The 17432-nt window shown below is 51.4% G+C and overlaps 1 protein-coding gene and 1 long non-coding RNA gene across 4 annotated transcripts in view; one reads left to right on the top strand and one right to left on the bottom strand.

The window, feature by feature from the left end:
* The first annotated feature begins 7982 nt into the window (after positions 1-7982).
* LOC118972335 (uncharacterized) lies at positions 7983-17176 on the top strand. The gene is made up of 3 exons (XR_005061242.2): positions 7983-10223; positions 16106-16237; positions 16448-17176. It is a non-coding gene; the product is annotated as an uncharacterized lncRNA (long non-coding RNA).
* The window catches only part of MAN1C1 (mannosidase alpha class 1C member 1), a 148983-nt gene continuing 142009 nt past the window's right edge, over positions 10459-17432 (bottom strand). For 2 of the 3 annotated variants that reach the window (XM_037017791.2, XM_037017790.2), the window contains 3 exons: positions 14849-15021; positions 13533-13648; positions 10459-12572 (listed from right to left, as the gene is read on the bottom strand). In XM_037017791.2, the coding sequence (XP_036873686.1) occupies positions 12446-12572; positions 13533-13648; positions 14849-15021 (416 nt within the window). In that variant the 3' untranslated portion in view covers positions 10459-12445. The remainder of the gene's footprint in view (positions 12573-13532; positions 13649-14848; positions 15022-17432) is intronic. The other variant, XM_037017792.2, reaches the window with a different exon arrangement.

Raw genomic sequence — 17432 nt, 5'->3', positions numbered from 1 at the left:
TGGATTGTGGTGAGGAGAAAATACCCCGTGGCGGGGCTGGCAGCCCCTTGCTGTGAGGTAAGGCCAGGCTGTGACTTACCAGCTATCCTGTCTTCTGCTGGCCCTGGCTGGGCCACAGGAGTGATTTTTCAGGACAATAGCGCTTGGCGTGCTCCGAGGAGGACATTGAGAATGGAGGCGGGTAGAGTTTGAGGGAATACTTTTGTATCTGTCACGTCTCCAGGAACCTTGGTTCTGCTGGGGCTCTCTTCTGTTGTATTAAGAGTGCCAGGAGCCCAGAGAATGAATGGCCCTGTCTGCACTTTCCCAGGAGGGGCAGCAGGTGCAGAGTCTAGATGGGAACCCTGAGCCCAGGGGGCAGCAGCCCCATCCTTGGAGATCACTGTCAACCGCAGGGCCTGTGCATCTGTCAGGTCCCGATGTTGGAGGAATTGAAGAGTCACTGAGCATGGTAGATGCTGGGCTTGAAGTAGGATGCTTTATGCTGTCTCATTTTATTCTCAAGCCACCCAGTGAGGTGAAAATGGTTTGCTGTGTCTTTAAGGAACCTGAGCTCAAGTTGCCCAGGTCTGAGTCCAAATCTCCTGCCATGCTCTCTCCCAGGGGATGGCCCAGCTGACTGATTGGAGGCAGGGGCTTGCCTCTACCACTTCTGTCCTTCATGGGTAACCAGCCATGACAGCACCGTGCAGGCACCTTCCCAGTGCCCACACAGGACTGGCACATGGTGGGCACTCCAGGGTCTTTTGGATGAATGGCTCCCAGGGAACAAGAGTTCCCTGGCCTTTCAAGGGCCCTGAAACAGCCCTTGTGCTCTGGCCCCGCATCTTCAGAGGGACCCACCAAGGGACAGACATCTGGTGTTGGCTTCGAAGGCTTCCAGCTGTGCCACTTCCAACTCATTACCGCTGATGTTTGGGGACACCCTGCGTACGACAGATGCTGTTAGAAAACCAAATTCCGTTCTATCAGGAAGCAAAACTAACAGAGCACAAAGCAGGTTAGGAGGGGAAGATTGATGAGCCAAGGCCCCTGGAAAATAAATGAGGTTTTTCTTTGCCGGATTACTTTTATTTATTATCACTTGCTTTTTGTTAAAGACACAGACGCCCCCTGGTCTCTATGGCCCAGGGCTGGAGAGATGGGGCCCAAGGGAGTGGGTTTATGAGACTTGATTCAAGTCAGTGAGCCTTTGGGAAAAGGATCAGTCTTCGGACCCAGGTCTGGGGAGACAGCTCTGGACCTTGGAAGTGGAGGATGGTTGGGTGTCCCATGGACAGGCACCCTTCCCGGGAGGGCTTGCCTCCAAACCAAGGAGCGGGGCAGGGCAAGGCCTTGGGAGGCTGGGCCAGTGGGGCCGCTGGCCAGGGGCAGCCCTGCAGCAGTTCTTTTGCACCTTGTTTCTGGTCCCTGAGTGGGCAGGGGAGCATGAAACTCAGTGGCATGTCCATGTCGTTGTGAGGATTTAGTCCAGCAGATTTCAGCAGGGCATGCTGCAGGGGAGTGCAAAGGGGGAGGAGGCAGCCAGGCAGGAAAGACAGGCTGAAAGAAACCTGAAGAAGGCAGTGGGCTAAGGAAAGGTTGGCGAGAGAGGGTGGGACGTCTTCATCAAGAATCTTGCAGTCTGTGGCAGCAAGTTTCATTTTGATGGGGACCATGGAAAGGTTTTAAGCAGGGGAGTGACGTGTGATTTGTTTTTGAAAAGACCATTCTACTAGCCAAAAAGGAGAAATGACCCAAGTGTCCACTGATGAATGGGTAAAGAAAATGGGGTATACCCATACAACAGACGTTACTGGCAAGAGAAAGGAGTGAGGCACACTAGCTACCTGCTACAGCATGGACAGACCTCCAAAGCGTCCTACTGAATGGGAGAAGCCAGACGCAAAGACCACACACTGTATGACTCCATTTATATGAAATGTCCAGAACAGGCTGTTCTACAGAGACAGAACGTAGATTAGAGGTTGCCTGGGACCAGAGGGTGGGAAGGGAGCAGAGAGGATGGGGAGAGCCTGCTAATGGGCAGAAGGCTTCTTTTGGGGGTTAAAATGTTCTAAAATTAGATTATCGTGATGGTTGTACCACTCTGTGAATATACTAAAAAAATATGATTTTTATGCTTTAAATGCTTGTATTTTATGGCATATAAATTATATCCCAATAAAGCTTTTCCTTTTCTAAAGATCCTTCTGGTTTCTGGGTGAAGAATAGACTGAGGGGCACAAAGGTGGGAGGAGGGGTACAGGGGGTGGGTTCAGTCTCTCAGGGGCTTGGGCTGGGCAGACACGCTGAGCTGGAGAACGGCTGGGAGATGCCAGGAATGCTGTGGACCCAGAGACGGGACTTGTGCTAGGTCAGAACAGGGTGGTGAGAGGAAAGACAAACACAGCGTCAGGCTCAAGCTGAGATGACCCCGAGCCACCCCAGGAGCGCCGGAAGGAAGGCAGCGTGGGTGGGAGCCTGCAGCTCTAAGCTATAGGGATGGCAATGCATGAGCTATAAATTTGGGAGTCACCAGCCTATAAATAACATTTAAAGCCACAGGATTCAATGAAACCATTGAAAGAGAGAGAAGAGACCTTTGACCTGTGTGGCCACAGTGGCTTCTGTGTGGCCGCAGATGTGCCGTGCTTTGGAGTGCTGAGTGGCTTTGGCTGGGTTCACAGGCACAGGGCTGAGGCTGTGATTAGCCAGAAAATAGATTAAACTGTAGGGGTCATGACAGCCCTTGGCTAGGCTCTCAGACTGCTCAGGCAGGGAGAGAGGTTTGGTTCCTGGGTCAGGAGAGGCCCCGAGGGCTGCCCACATGGATAGCTTTCTTCTCAGCTTCATGGACCCAGAGGCTCTGGGTCCGCGAAGCCTGGCTTCTGCCAGAGTTGCTGGCACCCTGGTGATTCCGACGCAAAATCAGGGTTGAGAATCACTGGGCTGCATGCAGTGAGCACTAGCTCTTCTCCTTGGTGGAGTGCTGAGTACTGAATGCCAAATCCAAAAGAAGTTTTCCTTTTCATACCCCTTCCCCTATACCCATCCTGTTGCTCATTCTGGACTAGAGGCTGAGACTTTCAAATGAAAAGATGGCTGAGTTCCATGCAGGTCACATAAAATGAATTTGATAACTGAGGGCCTTCAAATGGTTAGTGTCAGGCCCAGAAATATGGTTGCTGGATTAACAGGCCTGAATTCTGCTCTTCATGTCTGCTTTGAACTGTGGCCAGGGTCAGGGAGAGAAGGCGTTAGGGTGATCAACCTCTGGTTTGCCCAGGGCTGCTGGGTTTGGAGGACATGGGCTACTTAGAGTGAAAAGCAGCAAAGTTCTGGGCAAGCAGGGATGAGCTGGCCTCCCTGACAAGGGGGGGTCATGTGTCAGAGTGCCTCCGGGTGCTTAGCTGTGTATTTCCTAGGGTTTAACCACAGACGGGTAGAAAAGGGCTCTATGATGGCAAGACAAAAGCCCCAGGGGCCTTTATTATACAGGAGATAAGTCATAAGTTGTCTCCTATAACCGAGGCAGAGAAAATTCACTGGAATCTTTATAATCCAAGGACTAGGAAGGGAATTAAAAATTCTATGCCTGAAATTAGTCAGTGGTGGAAGAGGTCAGCAGAGGGGTCTCTCCAGGGCTGGCAGAGATGGGCAGGAAGCAGCAGTGGGTGCTAGGAACGTTCTCCATCTTGCTTGGGGGGGTTATACAGGTGTGTGCATAGGTCAACATCCTTGAGCTATACATTTAAGATCCGTGTCCTTTACACATTACTGTGTCTGCATTATATCTCCATCGTAAAGTTTTTTAAAAAGGTTCATGTAAAGACTCAAGGAGCAACAGGACTAATTTAAAACATTGGAGCCATGGAACCAGAGTAAGATGACAGGTTGAATGGAGCTGGAGGAAGGGAGGGATTTCTGTAAGAGAAAGGTTGAGCACCTGGAGACAGATTGAAAGGGAAGAGGAGGCGGACAGCTTCTGACCACTGGCGAGATGGGGGCTTGGAAATACTTGAATTGTTCCTCGATTGGAGGAATCCTGGAGAGATTTCATGGAGGGAGAGGCGAGATCTCAGAGGGCTGGTCAGATGTTTTCCCCAGGGAGCTGGGTCACGGCACCACTGGGAGGGCCCTTAAAGCTGCAGCGGGTGGCAGCAGTCAGTTTGGTGATCAAGGGAGCTTTGGACAGGAAAGGTGTCAGGGCCACATGATGATCACAGGTGGGGAGCCACTGTCAGAGGACAAAGCCCTGGAAATGTATGGTTCACCGAGGGCAACATAACAAAGGTGGCGTACAGCCAGGGGGAAGAAGGTGGATCCTGGCCTGTGAGGGACCCTCCATGGAACGTTATTCCTGGTTGGAATTACCCTTAGGGGAGGGGGTAAAGGTGGACAGAAAATTGTGTTTCAGACCCAGAACTCACTGACTTTGTACTTGCCACAAATCCAGAAGTTTCCAAAGGGAAGAGAGACGAAGGCCCTGGATCCTGCAAACAGCCTCGGCTCTGCGTGTTCTAGTGAAGATTCTGTTCCATCTTAGGCAACAGCTTCAAGGTCTTGCAAGCACAGCTGGGCCTGCTTGAAAGGAGCGAGGGAGGCCGAGGGGAGCGGCAGCTGCAGGAGCAAGGCCTACACAAAGGCTCTGGGGCCTTGTTCTCTCCCAGCCTCCTCAGGACTGAGCAGAGGCAGGAACATGGGACAGAGGGCACTGGGTTCTTGCCACACTCAGGAGGGGCACCAGCTTTAGAAGCTTCTGCTTAGGAACCCATGAATAATTTCCCAGTGAGAAAGATGTAAGGGGAAAAAAGAATTTGTAGACCTGAAACCTGAAAAAATGTAAAATGGGTCATCTTACGCCCCTGCTTTAACCCCTTCCTAGCTTCTTGCTGTTCTCAGATGAAAATCAAACTCTTCCTGGCCCTCAAAGGCTTGGCAGGATAGGCCAGCTCGCTGCCTTCCCATCTCTCAGATGCACCAACACTTTCTACCTCTGAGCCTCTGTACTTGCTGTTCCCTTTGCCTGAAATGTGCTGTCACAACTGTCAGCCCCTGGGGGCCATCCCTGACTGCCCCATCTCCAGTGCCCTCCCCAAGTGACTCTCATCTGTTCCCCATCTGTGACCTCCCAAGCACTCACTTCTGTCTGCACTCACCTTAGCGATGTGTTTGCATTTCTGTCCCCGCCTCCCACCCTGTCACTCACCTAAGGTTCCCATGAGGACAGAAACCTTGTTTGTCTTGTTGACAGCTGCAGTTTCAGCACCTAGATAATTAATGGCTACTTGTTGAATTACAAAGCTTGGGGGGTTCCAGGATGGTGGCCTGGGCAGCAGCCCCATAACCCGACCTCAAGGACTTGCTGGATGGAGAAAAGCAACAGGCTGGTGGGGAATGGGCTATTACACACGTGGGGTGCCTGCTCAGAAGAGGGATGGAGGCTGGGACCCTAGATAGGGCCCACGCTCCAATCACCACCAGGGTGCTGGGAACCAGGTACAAAGGGACCTGGACACTAGACATTCAGGGAATCGGTGCCTGGAGGGGAAGATGGCCCATGCAGGTCCTCTGATGCACCACACAGTTGAGACCGGAGGAATATGAGAGGAGAGAGACCAGAAGTTTTGCATTGGGTGCAGGGTGGCCTTGGAGATCATCAACTGTATCTGTTCTCCTACTTTGGCCTTGTCAGGATTACCTGAGGGTTTGTTTAAAACACAGACCTCTCCCCCACCCCCCCATCCCACCCAGAGCTGCTAATTCAATGGGTCCAGAATGAGGCCTGAGAATATGCATGTCTAATAAGTTTCCAGCTGCTGGTGCTGCAACCTGGGCTCCACACTCTGAGAATTCCTGATCTAATGACTGTCCTAAGTCACTCTGGGCCAAAGCAGAGCCTCCTACCCCAGGTCTCAGGTGAGCCCCCACAGGAATGATGACTGGTGGTGAGGGGCTCCTGAGGGTCAGGGCGGGATTGCCCAGGTATCTCTCCCAGAGGGACCACCACGGTCCTTGCCTGCAAGGTTGGTCAGTACATCCAAAGGCTTAGGAGAGGGAGGGAAGGTGAGGTGTGTGTGCCTGGGTGGATGTGCATGTGCACGCATGGTGCAGTGTGTGCGCGTGTGTTTGCATGCATGCACATGACGCAGTATGTGTAACCTTTCCCACCACTCTGCACATTCTCATCTCAGCCCCTGGACTGGGGACGTCCCCATTTGGACAGTGATAATCAGGTCTGGCCTGCCTCTCCACGGGATGAGGGGTGGACTCATCAACCTGGTGAACAGGGTGAGCCTGACACTCCCATCATTTTAGCCAGGGGAGGGGTCACTGCACTGACAAGAGGGCCCCTGGACTCATAATCTTGTACTCCATCTTTCTGGGACCTTCCTGTGCCTAAGTGGAAAGAGCTTCCCCTCTCCCCTTGTACACACTTTCTGGAATCTGCAGTCAGTCCACAGACTAGGACAGCCTCCAGAGACCCTGCAATAAAACAGATTATCGTTTTCCCCACCTGGTTCCTTGTGTGCATTCTCAACCGGCTGGAACTTGTGGGAGGCAAGTGGATGATTAATCCCTGAACATCCAACACATGTATTGTGGTGTATGATGTGTTGGGGACACAAAGGTGAGGATAAGTCACTGTGATCTTGGAGCCCTCAGTCTAGTGTGGAGAGGGTCATGCAAATCTGTGTCTGCCCCAAGCATGGTGGGAGTCCAGGAAAAGGAATTTTAAGCCTGTGTCAAGGGAGTGGCAGGAAGAGGTCAGGGAAGGCTTCCTGGAAGAGGTGACATTGAGAGCTGCCTTGAAGAAGAAAAGGAGTTTGGTAGGCACACCTGGGAAGCAGAGACCAGACAAGAAGCATAGGTTTAGAAAGGCACAGAAGTATGTGAGAACATAGGCAGTTTTGTTTTTTAAAGGAAAGAATCTCTGGGCTATTTGCATGTTTCTATGGATTGGGTTTTACTATTCTCCAAAATACTGAAGGCTCTGGGAGAAGGATCTGACATCACTCTTTTCACTTAGACCAGGAAGGGCACATAATTTGTTATCCAAAGTGGGATAGTTTTGAGAGCAGAGGGGGTAGTGCTTGCTAATGGATATGCTGGAACCACTGGTTAAGGACTAAGCTGTCATGGGCACATGTGAGAGGATGAGGGTCGCCCTAGACCTGGGGTCATTTGCGTGAGGATGGGGGAGCTGAAGGGAGTGGGGAATGGTGGGGAGACCACTGTGGGCCTCCACAGGGCCACCCAGAGGCTGGGAACAGCTGTCAGACCTGAGCAGGCCTCTATGGGCCTCAGCTTCCTCCTCTGTAAATATATTCACCTCCCTTCCAAAATTGTAGCAAGGATTCCTTAGGGACTTCATGAAGAGAAGAGAAGAATCGGACCTCAGTCATCCCCCAAAGCAGAGTCAGATTCCTGGGAAAGCCCTCAACATCTTCCTCCAGCCCTCCACCCTGCCTAAGCAGCCCCCTCAACCAGGAAGCCTCTGGAATCCCCTGGACAGCCAATGAATCTTCAACCCAATTTCCCAATTTAGTAGATTCAGGGCTAACGGCAAAATGCTTGCTCAATGCGAAAAGCAGAAAATGTTCAGATTTATTGCTTTGAGAGTTTGCTCTGTCTCCTGGGCCTGGTTGATGTAGTTTCCTCCAAGTTTCAGAGCATTTTGTTTAAAAAAAAAAGAATTTTTGACAGCAGTGTTTTGCCTCACGTTTATGCAAGTTTTTATAGTTTACAAAGGGCTTCACATGATAACGATAACAATCATCACTGTATGTATTGTATTCCTACACTGGGGAGCTCGATTAACTCTTGAAATCACCCTCCCTTTCCATAGATGGAAACGCAGGCAGGCAATGTTCAGAGAGGTTAGGGTGCTTGTCCAAGGTCGCACAGCTCAGGGAAAAGGGCAGAGCATAGTGGAACCCAGGTCCATGGGTTTCAGTCTGTGCTTATCATCTCCTGTCCTGTCACTCTGCCTTTCTTATCTTCTGCAGATAACAGAACAAAACAAAACAAAATAAAAAACACAGGATTTCACAGAAAACAGAGGCTGGAATGAGTATAAAAATAACCAGGTATGTTCAAGGGACTCCTCAAGTCCCCAAACAATATGTTTTGTGCTAAGATTACTTTTGTAATAATGCAGGTGGTAGAGGGTCCAGGTGGCAGGGAGTCAGTGAGCAGAGGACTGGCTTTCTAAATTCTAAGACTACACTGTTCAAAATGGCAGCCAGTAACCACATAGGGCTATTCACATTTAATTACAATGAAAAAAATTACAAACTTAGTTCCTCAGCTGCACTTGCTGCATTTTAAGTGCTCAAGCATCCACATGTGGCTACTCAACTGGAGAGAGAGCACAGAGTGGAACACTTCCATCATTGCACAAAGTTCTACTGGACAGCATTGTTCTAAGCCCTCTGAGAGCTGCTCCTGTCTTATCCTGACTGCCCTGGAAGGGGGGCGAGCTGCTGATGCAGGTGATAGACACACCTGTTCTGAGGTAGCTTTGTCTGCAGCCAAGGTATCTATAGATGCCATCCCAACACCTGAGCCCCTTTGCTGTACGCTGGAGAGGTTACAACTCCAGGGAAGCAAATAAAGGGTAGAACCCAAGGGAGTGGCCATTAACTGAGGCCTTGCTACTCAAAGTGAGGTCTGAGGACCGGCAGCATCGGCGTCTCCTGGGAGCTTGTTAGAAACACCAGGCTTACTGAATACGACCCTGTGCTTCAACAAGATCTCCAGGTGATTCAGGTGCACGTTTGAGAAGCTCTGACTAAGAGACAGACTGAGCAGGATCAAAATATTGTTCTAAATATAGGGAACCAAACAAATATTTTTAGATACAAAAAAATAGCATCAGCATCCCGTCCCCCCAGTAGTGTGTGATTAAGCGTTAGTCACAGAGGGCTGTGTCTCTGTGCCACATGATCAATGAGCATGTTTCCAAGGGCAGACCCCCTGTGGGTAGCTGGGAGCAGCTGGCCTGTGCCCAGCACCAGCACCTCAAAGCATGATGAGGTCGCCTCCCCAAAGCAAAGGGAACAGAACTGAGAGTCATCTTGGATTTCACAGATGCTGCCTTTAAATCAGATTTTCTGTTTCTGTTTTTTTCTCTCCAGTGTATTTGGTTTTTGAACTTTACAAATTGCTAAAGACACATTGTGATGCAGAAAGTCAGCCTGAACAAGCATACGGTGGTTTAAAGTAGACATCCTGGAAAGGACTATGTCCCCCTTCCACAGGGTGGGCTGCTTCGCAGGCCTCGGTGCCTGGAGTCAGGTGCTGATGAAGCGCTCTGGGAAGGAACCAGCATCAAGCGCATCTGTGAAGAAAACGGGTGTAAAGGGTGGTTCCGTCCGCAGCCAGGAAAAGCGCGAGGTTAACGGTGATACTGGCAGCATGTGGGACCCCTGGCTGGGGAGTGAGGGGTTTGTTTGCTTCAGGGAATGGGTGGGAGCTTAGATGCTGTGGCTCCTCCTTCAGGGAGGATGACTCGTCTCTTAATTTCTTCTCCTCTCAGCCCCTCTTGGGGCTTATTTTTATCCCTGGAATGGAGTTAAGTTGCCAAAAGGATGATATTCTTCACTTGCAAGGACCCTCCTGGAGGACGAATTTTAAAATACTTTACAACTTGCTCCCAGTGATAATGCAGAAGACAAGAATGCCAGGGGGAGAGGAGGGGACAGTGACACGGGCCCAGCAGGGAGCCCAGGGCCTTGGGGAACTGCCAGGTGGCTCTGCAGTGGGGAGACTTTCCAAGAGTTGACTCGAAGGACTTGGACAAGAGGGAAAGGAGGGGCCGTCAAGTACGCGTCCGTGTCCCTCCTTATAATAGCAGAGAAAGTCAAAGCAAAACCTGCAAACAGTCCCGCTGCCTTTGGCTAGCCAGCACACAGTTCCATTATTTTGGGAGCAAACCTCATCTTTTCTCCAGGGAACAGCCTGTCATTGCCCTTAGTATAGTCTTGGTGGCTCTGTCAGTCAAGATGTCCCGCCCCCACTTGGCAGCACGTGACCCAGGCAAGCCCAATTAGCTCCTCACTTCCTTGACGGGAGACAAAGTAGGATCTGGAAAACTTGTATTCATTCACCCGTCCTGTTGGTGGTCCCTGGGAGGCTGCTCCCTGGGTCTTGTAGCCTGGATCCCTGGCCAAATCCTCTTCCTAATCCTTCATGACGTCCGGCTGTTCACTCTCCTGAGATTCCATGTCCCCTCCCAGGTATTTCAATACATTTTTTAATGCATGTGTGTGTGTTAAGCAGTTTCTATTACTTGTAAGTAAGACCTCAAACTGACACAAACCCAGGTGCCCAGCAAGAAGGCTTAGATCCAGAAAGCATGAATAGCATACACAACCAGGCACAGCGATGAGGTCGACGTGCATTTGTTGAAAGATGTTCTGTGTAGAGCTAAGTGCAAAAGCAGATTATAACAAAACAATGCAGAGCATGATACCATGTTTGCAAAATAAATTTATTCAGTACATTGATAGAAAAAGAGCTAGGAGAAAATATAACAGTATCCTTTCTGGAGGGTAGCATGGTGAATGATTTTTTTCTGCTTAGCATAAAGATTGTACCTAACCTTTTATAATGTTGGTGTACTGGGTTCTTCTTCTCTTTAAATGAATTGGCACAGGCAGGTGGCTGAAGCTGCACTTTCCTGGTGCTTGTCAAGAGTGAAGTGATGTGCTGGGTTCAGGTAATGACTTTTTCACCAAACACCAGGGCCCCTGCTACATGGACAGCTCACCTATAGTTCTGCTTAAGAAGATGCTGGAAGCATCTGAATTTCCAGAACACTTCCCACACCACTAGAGCATGAGCAGCATCTCATTTATTCTCACAGCAACCTTGTTAGGTGGGGGTTCCACCCTCTGCCTGATGGAAAAGAGTGACCCTGAGAGGTGAGGTGACCTGTCCAGGTTGACACGGTGGGGACTGAAAGCCAGGACACTTGCCTAGGGCCTCAACACCCCAGGAGCTATTTAAGTTTATGACAGAGTCAAAGTGAAGCTGTGGAGCCTGGGGAAGGCCTCAAAATTGTCCTGTGAAGCCAGCTGTGTGGACAAGCTGCAGAGGGCTGAGGTGGGAGGGGAGGAAAGCTCTCACTTCACTGCTAGGACCTGAACTTGCTCTGCAGAATGGCCTCCTCCCTGGGAAGCAGGTGACGGTCACCTTAGAGAGTGGATCTGTGGGATATTCTTCCTACTTTTCTTTCTTATCTTCTAGGTCCCAGCTTGAAAATCATCTGTTGGAGAGGCTCTCCTTGGTCCCCTAAGATAGGTCCCAGCCATGAGCACCCTGGCCCTGCTTGTCTCCTTCGTAGCCTCTCACATAACTTGTGGCCACGGTACTGAGCTGTCGGTTTACTTTAGGGTCTGTCTCTCCCCTTGACTGTATGCTCCCCGAGGGCCTGCCTCATGACTGTTGCACTCACAGCTGGGTCCCAGGATCTAGCTCTGGTCTGCTCCCTGGCAGGCACCACCCAGTACGTGCAGCGCAAACACAGGATGGGGGCGGGCTGGGCTCACCTCTGCTTTACTGGCTGTGACTTCAGGCAAGTTGCTGCCCCTCTCTGGGTCTCTTCCAAACCTCTGCCTAAGTATAAATATCCAATTTCAAGGATTGGCCTCACCCTTCCTGAATATATTAGGACCAATTTAAAGGAAGGTAATAGAAGTTCCTGGAGCCTTTACTGAATTATATCTGAAATCAACTACTGTTTGAATCTTCTTTCTGACGATGGCAATGATTTTTCCAGGAGTCACTGATGTGTAATGAACCCCATTGTATTTCTTATTCAATAACTCTTTTATTTGTAAGTTTACATATTTTTCCATTACAATAATGAAAACAACACCAGTGATTCATAACACTTAGGCCCAAATCAAAGGGAACCCCTCCGCAAATTATAAGGTAAATGACGTAGTTGAACATATAGTAAATGTTGGGTAAAAGGCATTTGAAATATGGAAAACGGGGTCCAGGTTTGTGGGTGTGTGCACATACTTTAGGGTTTAGTTTATCAGGATGACATAGTTTTTGAAAGCACATGATTTGGGAATTGTATTTCTAATTTGTGATAAAACACAAATGTAGAAAAAAGCAAAATCAAGCAAAAACAAAAACAATAAACAATGAAAAGAAGTGAATCAAATACCTGGGGTCAATATGCAAATCTCCAGTCATTTGGCCCTGGAATGGCAAGTGAGTGGGTTTCATAGAAATTCTCCATAGAAAGGAATGTGTGGGCCTGGTGTGACAGCGCTACGTCTCCATGTCCTGTCTCCTCACAGAGGAAAAGAAGTGGCTTGTCTGACACATCTGCCCTGGTTCTGCCTGGAATGGGGCCTACATTCCCAATCCCTTTGAGAACAGCCCCAAATCCTGAAAAGGCAAGGCAACGCTGCAGGGGCCCTGGACGCAGCAGGGAGACGGGTCAGAGCTGGCCCCCGGCCCTGCTGGAGCTGTCCGAGTGGTTCACGGGGAGCGGGTGGGCCTCTGTGTTGAACACCCAGTCTTCTAGGGAGAGCGTGTCATCTTCAGAGAACAGAAGATAGAGATACCTGTGCCCCAGGCAGGGGAGAAGCAAGACACAGCCTATCAGTGCTCTGGGGACCAGGGGTGCCTGGGAATGAGTCTGAGACCTCTGTGATGGGCTTGTGGCCAAGGATGCAGGGGGTCTGAGATCCCAGATCTCTTAGCGGGCTGGTCCTGGGGAGGAGCTGTGGGCTCTAAGAGCAGTGAGCTTTGGGGCAGACAGAACTAGTTCAGTCCTGGCTCTGCCCTCAGCCCTCACTCTGTTACCTCATCCCCCACCGGCCTCCCTCAGGTACTTGCCCCACCTGGCCTTGCATGTGAGCCCTGCTAAGACCCCTGTGGCCTAGGTTCTCCATTCTTTACAGGCTAGCCTGAGTACTGCACCAGCCCAAACTTTTGGGCTGCTCCCTTAAGTGCCCCCAGGAGACACGGTACTCAAGCAGATGTTAGAGCACTGAAGTGAACAGGGATCTGTGTCTCCACAACTCCAGCTTCCCAAGCCATGGGTTGTTTTTTTACTGGAAGGAGCAGAGCATTCTAATCCATCCTAAAGGGTTAAAGCATGCAGGGATTGCTTTGGGGAAGAGCAAGGAAATGGGGTGGCCAACCCCCACCCCAAGGAAGCGAGGGAGTGGCGCAGCCGCAAAACTACAGAGGGAGAGTTGGCAGCAGTGTCCGGCATGACATCATCGCCGCTATTCCTGCTTCACACAAGAGGACACGGTTTCAGAGAACTAAGTAACCTGAGGGGGCAGCTTAAAGACAAGAACTGATCATCAGCTAACATTCAGGTGGGCTCCAACCCAGCCTCGCCCTCTGAGGGCACACGCCCCAGACCCCAAGCCCCTCCCCACGCAGGGCCACCTGTGAAGGCAGAAGCTGGGCACTGGTGAAGGGCAGGGCTGCTGGCACCCCCTGCCCACTTCCCCATCTGAAAGAAGAGCCTGAGTTGCCTCTGCAAAGAACACTGGCCAGGCCCGACTCACTTTAGTGTCTCCGCCAGAAAGAACGTCTGCTGCTTGTTGTCGTGGTTGGGAATGCTGTTGTACACGTCCTGGATCCCGGAGAACCCGGCTTCCGTTCGGCAGTATTTCTCCAAGGCCTGAAGAAAAGGAAGGCAACCATGGTGTGGGGAGAGGGGAGGCCCCGCAAGACTGCCAGCTCGCCAACAGGCAGGCCCTGGAGCCCTCGGCTGGGGATCCCTGGCGTTTGTGGAAGCATGAGGCCAAATTATTATTTCAGGGGTCAGCTGCCCTACCACCAGGCTGGAGGGGCCGCACTCCCTGGGCCCTCCTCTGGGTGCTTAGTCCCCTTGGGCTGCCTGCCCTGAGCTCTTTTCCTGGGTTGAACTCAGAGGACCCTTCTTTTTGCCTTTCAGGGAACTAGACTGATCTGACAGACTTGCCACAGTGGTGGGCAGGCGGACGTGCTGCTGGACTGGGATTTGGAGACTAGGCTTGGCCTATGCAAGGGATTCCCTGTGGAGATGTGCTCCCTGGGCCAGAGAAGGGTGGGCCATGGGCTATCTGCCTTTGAATACAAATGCACTTTTTACCCACTGAGAAATCTGTGGGCTGGACCTGAGAGCACAGACCACTTGGCTTCAGTGGTCAAGAACCAGAGCCTTCTGGGATGTGCGGGGACTCTGACCACAGAACCACGTGCTCTGGGCGTGGCTCGCGCCGAGGCAGTCTGTGCCTCCGGAAGCAGTGGGTCCTCCGGAGAGTAATGGGGAAGAGGGAAGGAACAGAGAATGCTCAGCATCCATCAAAGAACCTTCTAGAGTCTCCATACCTGCTTTTGACACCACCCCAAAGAGGGCCATGTGATTTCCCACTAGGAGGTTGGGGACAAAGGACTAGTAGAGAGGATGGGGCTGCCCAGGGCTGGGCTGGCTTTGGTGAGAGGAGGGAGGTGAGCTGCTGGCCTGGCAGCCAGTTCCTGTCTGAGAAATCTAAAGCCATCTGTCTAGGCCTCAGGGTCAGGTAGTGACCCATGTGCTCTGGGCCTCCTCTGGCTGCTGCTCTGCCCTTGGCCCTGTAAGCTGGCTGGCACTGGGCCCAGGCCCCAAAGGCTAGGTGTTCTCAGAACCCTCTTTCCTGGCCTGCTTCTGCCCAGCTGGGGATCAGGGCTCTGCAACCACACCTCGACCCTTTGTATTCTGAACCTCAGTCAGACAACAGCCTGGCTTGACTGCCCTTAGTGCGTGAGCTGGGGGGTGGGAGGGGGTGTTGGATCCTGACTGAATTCTCAGGGGCACCTGCCATCCAGCTGATCCCCCACCTCCCCCCGGCCCACTCACCATCACCACTTCCCAGCCCCACTCCCTGTAGATGGGGTCGCGGGTCTGTCGCCACAAGTACATGTAGCTCTCCACCACCTCAGGCCGGAGGATATAGTAGCTCTCGCTCAGCTGCGTGGCCACTGCCTCTCTGCCAGAGTTAAACCAGAAGGCCTCAGGCCCCAGTTTGGTATCTGTGGGAATGACCAACCAGAGGGCCTGGGTCAGACCTCCTACCTCCTGCTGGTTAGGATCCACTTGCCCCAGGAGAGATCTTAGTTGCCTGGACACCCTGGCAGGATGGTGGCTGGTGATAAGACTGGTGTGGGGTAGGCCCTGTCTAGATTTCCCAATGAGGCTGAGCCTGGCAGATGCACAGCTCTCGTCTTGGCCTAGGCTGGCCAAAGCAAGACCTTGAGGCCTCAAAAATTTTGCAGTCTTAGATTCTGAAATTGAAATAAACTACCTGGGGTGACAATGATTTGGGTGTTGTTCCCCAACTGTGTATTTTGAGACATTAGCTCTAAGATGTTAACCAAAGCTCACCCAAGAAAGGGTTTCAGGTTTAAATGCATTTGGGGAACAGTGGGCTAAACAAAGGAAATAGTCTCCTGTCTGCAGGAGTTATCAGATCCTTTAAATGCCAATATGCAATAATACTTCTCCACAGACCCCCTTTCTTAGAGAACTGCTTGTACTGAAAGCAGGCTGGCTCTCAGAACCAGCCGTCCAGTGCTGACAGTTTGGGAGACAGCTGAGGGGGGATGAGGGGCACATACTTGGCGGGAGGCAGCTGACTAAAGGAAGCCTGAGGAGGTCTGGATTTTGTGGTTGTCATTGGTTTGTTTTTCTGTTTTTGGATAATTTGTTGCCTCCTATTTTCTATGTGAACACAATTTTAACCACCACTGCAGCCACCATTTATGATTTCAAGGCTGTGCTGGGTGCTTTATATACGTTGTTTCAATCATTAGAAAAAAATTTTTTTTCTTGGATAGATAGTATCCCTCTCTCATGCATCGGAAACTGAGGATCAGAGAGGCTAAGTAATGTGTCCAAGGTAACACAGTGAGCTGTGACTGAGCTGGGATGTGACCCTGGATCTGCCTGATGTCCTTTGTCTGGGCTGTGTGCTCTCTCCTTCCTGGATTTGACTCTCTGGGTCCAAAATATAGAGTGTAGGGGTCAGATCTTCCCCCTCTGATGCCTGAACATCCTGTCAAGGTCAGCTGCATGCCCAGTTCAGGTCCTAATGTGTCCCCTCTCTCCTCTCATTAGGGTTCAGGACCCTGAGAGGCCCTGGGTTGCTTTTCCTCGAGCAAGGAGATTTTCAGGACATCCTACTCTTCCACGGAGGGCTTCATGGAAGAGGAATCAGCTAGACTCCAGCCCCTCTGGTCTCCTCAAACGGTAAAGCTGCCCCTGGCCACCAGAAGCCCATGTTTTGCCAAGCTGCTAATGGGGCGAGGGCAAGAGCGACTGCTGCAGCCGTCCGCAGGCGAGCTGAGCTGGCTGGAACAATACGCTCTATTAAGCGGACTGTCTTTTATGGTCTGGGCTGATTGTCCCAGACAAATAGTAAGCTTTTGATTATTCCTGAGATTTCCTGTTTGTTTATAGCACTGGCAGAGAGAGCTCTCTGAAGGGAATTGAGGATCAGTTTTGAGGACCCATTGTGAATCACTGGCTTCCCGAGAACAGCTCCAGAAGATTCGACTGGGGTGGTCACAGACACGTTTTTGGTGGACTGCTAGCAAACGCCTCCCGTGCTGCTGGCTGAAGGCAGCTGGCATCACTCTGGGAGACCAGTGCTGTTCCCATTGAACAGATGACAAAACGGAGACCACCCAGCTGGTAAGTGGCAGAGTGGCACTTGAGCCAGGAATTTTTATTGCCAATCTTAGGTTCTCTCCTCCACCAAGACTGGGATTGGACCCTGAGCAGTGGGCACCGCCTGGGGCCTTGGGGGTTTTTCTGAGGGGCACTTTTAGAAAGGCAGCATGCGGTTGGAGCTAGGCGCCAGAGACCGAGGTCTGCCCTGGCTTAGCTCCTCACATGTCGTGTGACTTTGGCTGGGTCACTTCCCAGCTCTGGGCTTAGTTCCCTGTGTTTACCATGAGGAGTCGGGCTCATGTTCTCTCAGGCAACTTCTGACTCTAGCATCGGATGACTCTGCAGTGAGGTGGGGATGGTCCAGGAGCTCTCGAGCTTTCTGGTGGTCTTGGATCAAAGAGTGTGTAAATAGGGTGGTGCCAGGAGGTGGTGAGACCCCCTAAATAGTGGGTGCCAGGGAGGAAAGGCAGAGGCCTGTCTGGGGGCAGAGGCTCAGGGAGAAGGAATATGCCAGGCTTGGGAAGCCAAGTGCCTGCCTCGGGGGCTGGAGGAGCCTCCGCTCTGGGCTCCTCACCTGGGCCCTTGGCCACGTCATCTCTGAACCTCAGTTTCCTCATCTGTGTTGTGCGGTTCGGCGCTGATGTGTCAGGTGCTGGCCAACGCCTGGTACACACACAGTGCTCACTGCATCTTCACTCTTCCCTTTCCTCTAGGGCACCATTTCACCATGCAGACAGTACATTCTCTGTTCAAATTCTACCTAACTTCCACC

This window comes from Manis javanica, chromosome 4 (assembly GCF_040802235.1).
Source record: "Manis javanica isolate MJ-LG chromosome 4, MJ_LKY, whole genome shotgun sequence".
Classification (NCBI taxonomy): domain Eukaryota; kingdom Metazoa; phylum Chordata; class Mammalia; order Pholidota; family Manidae; genus Manis; species Manis javanica.
The sequence above is the reverse complement of the archived record's forward strand: the minus strand, read 5'-3'. Positions and strand labels throughout refer to the sequence as shown.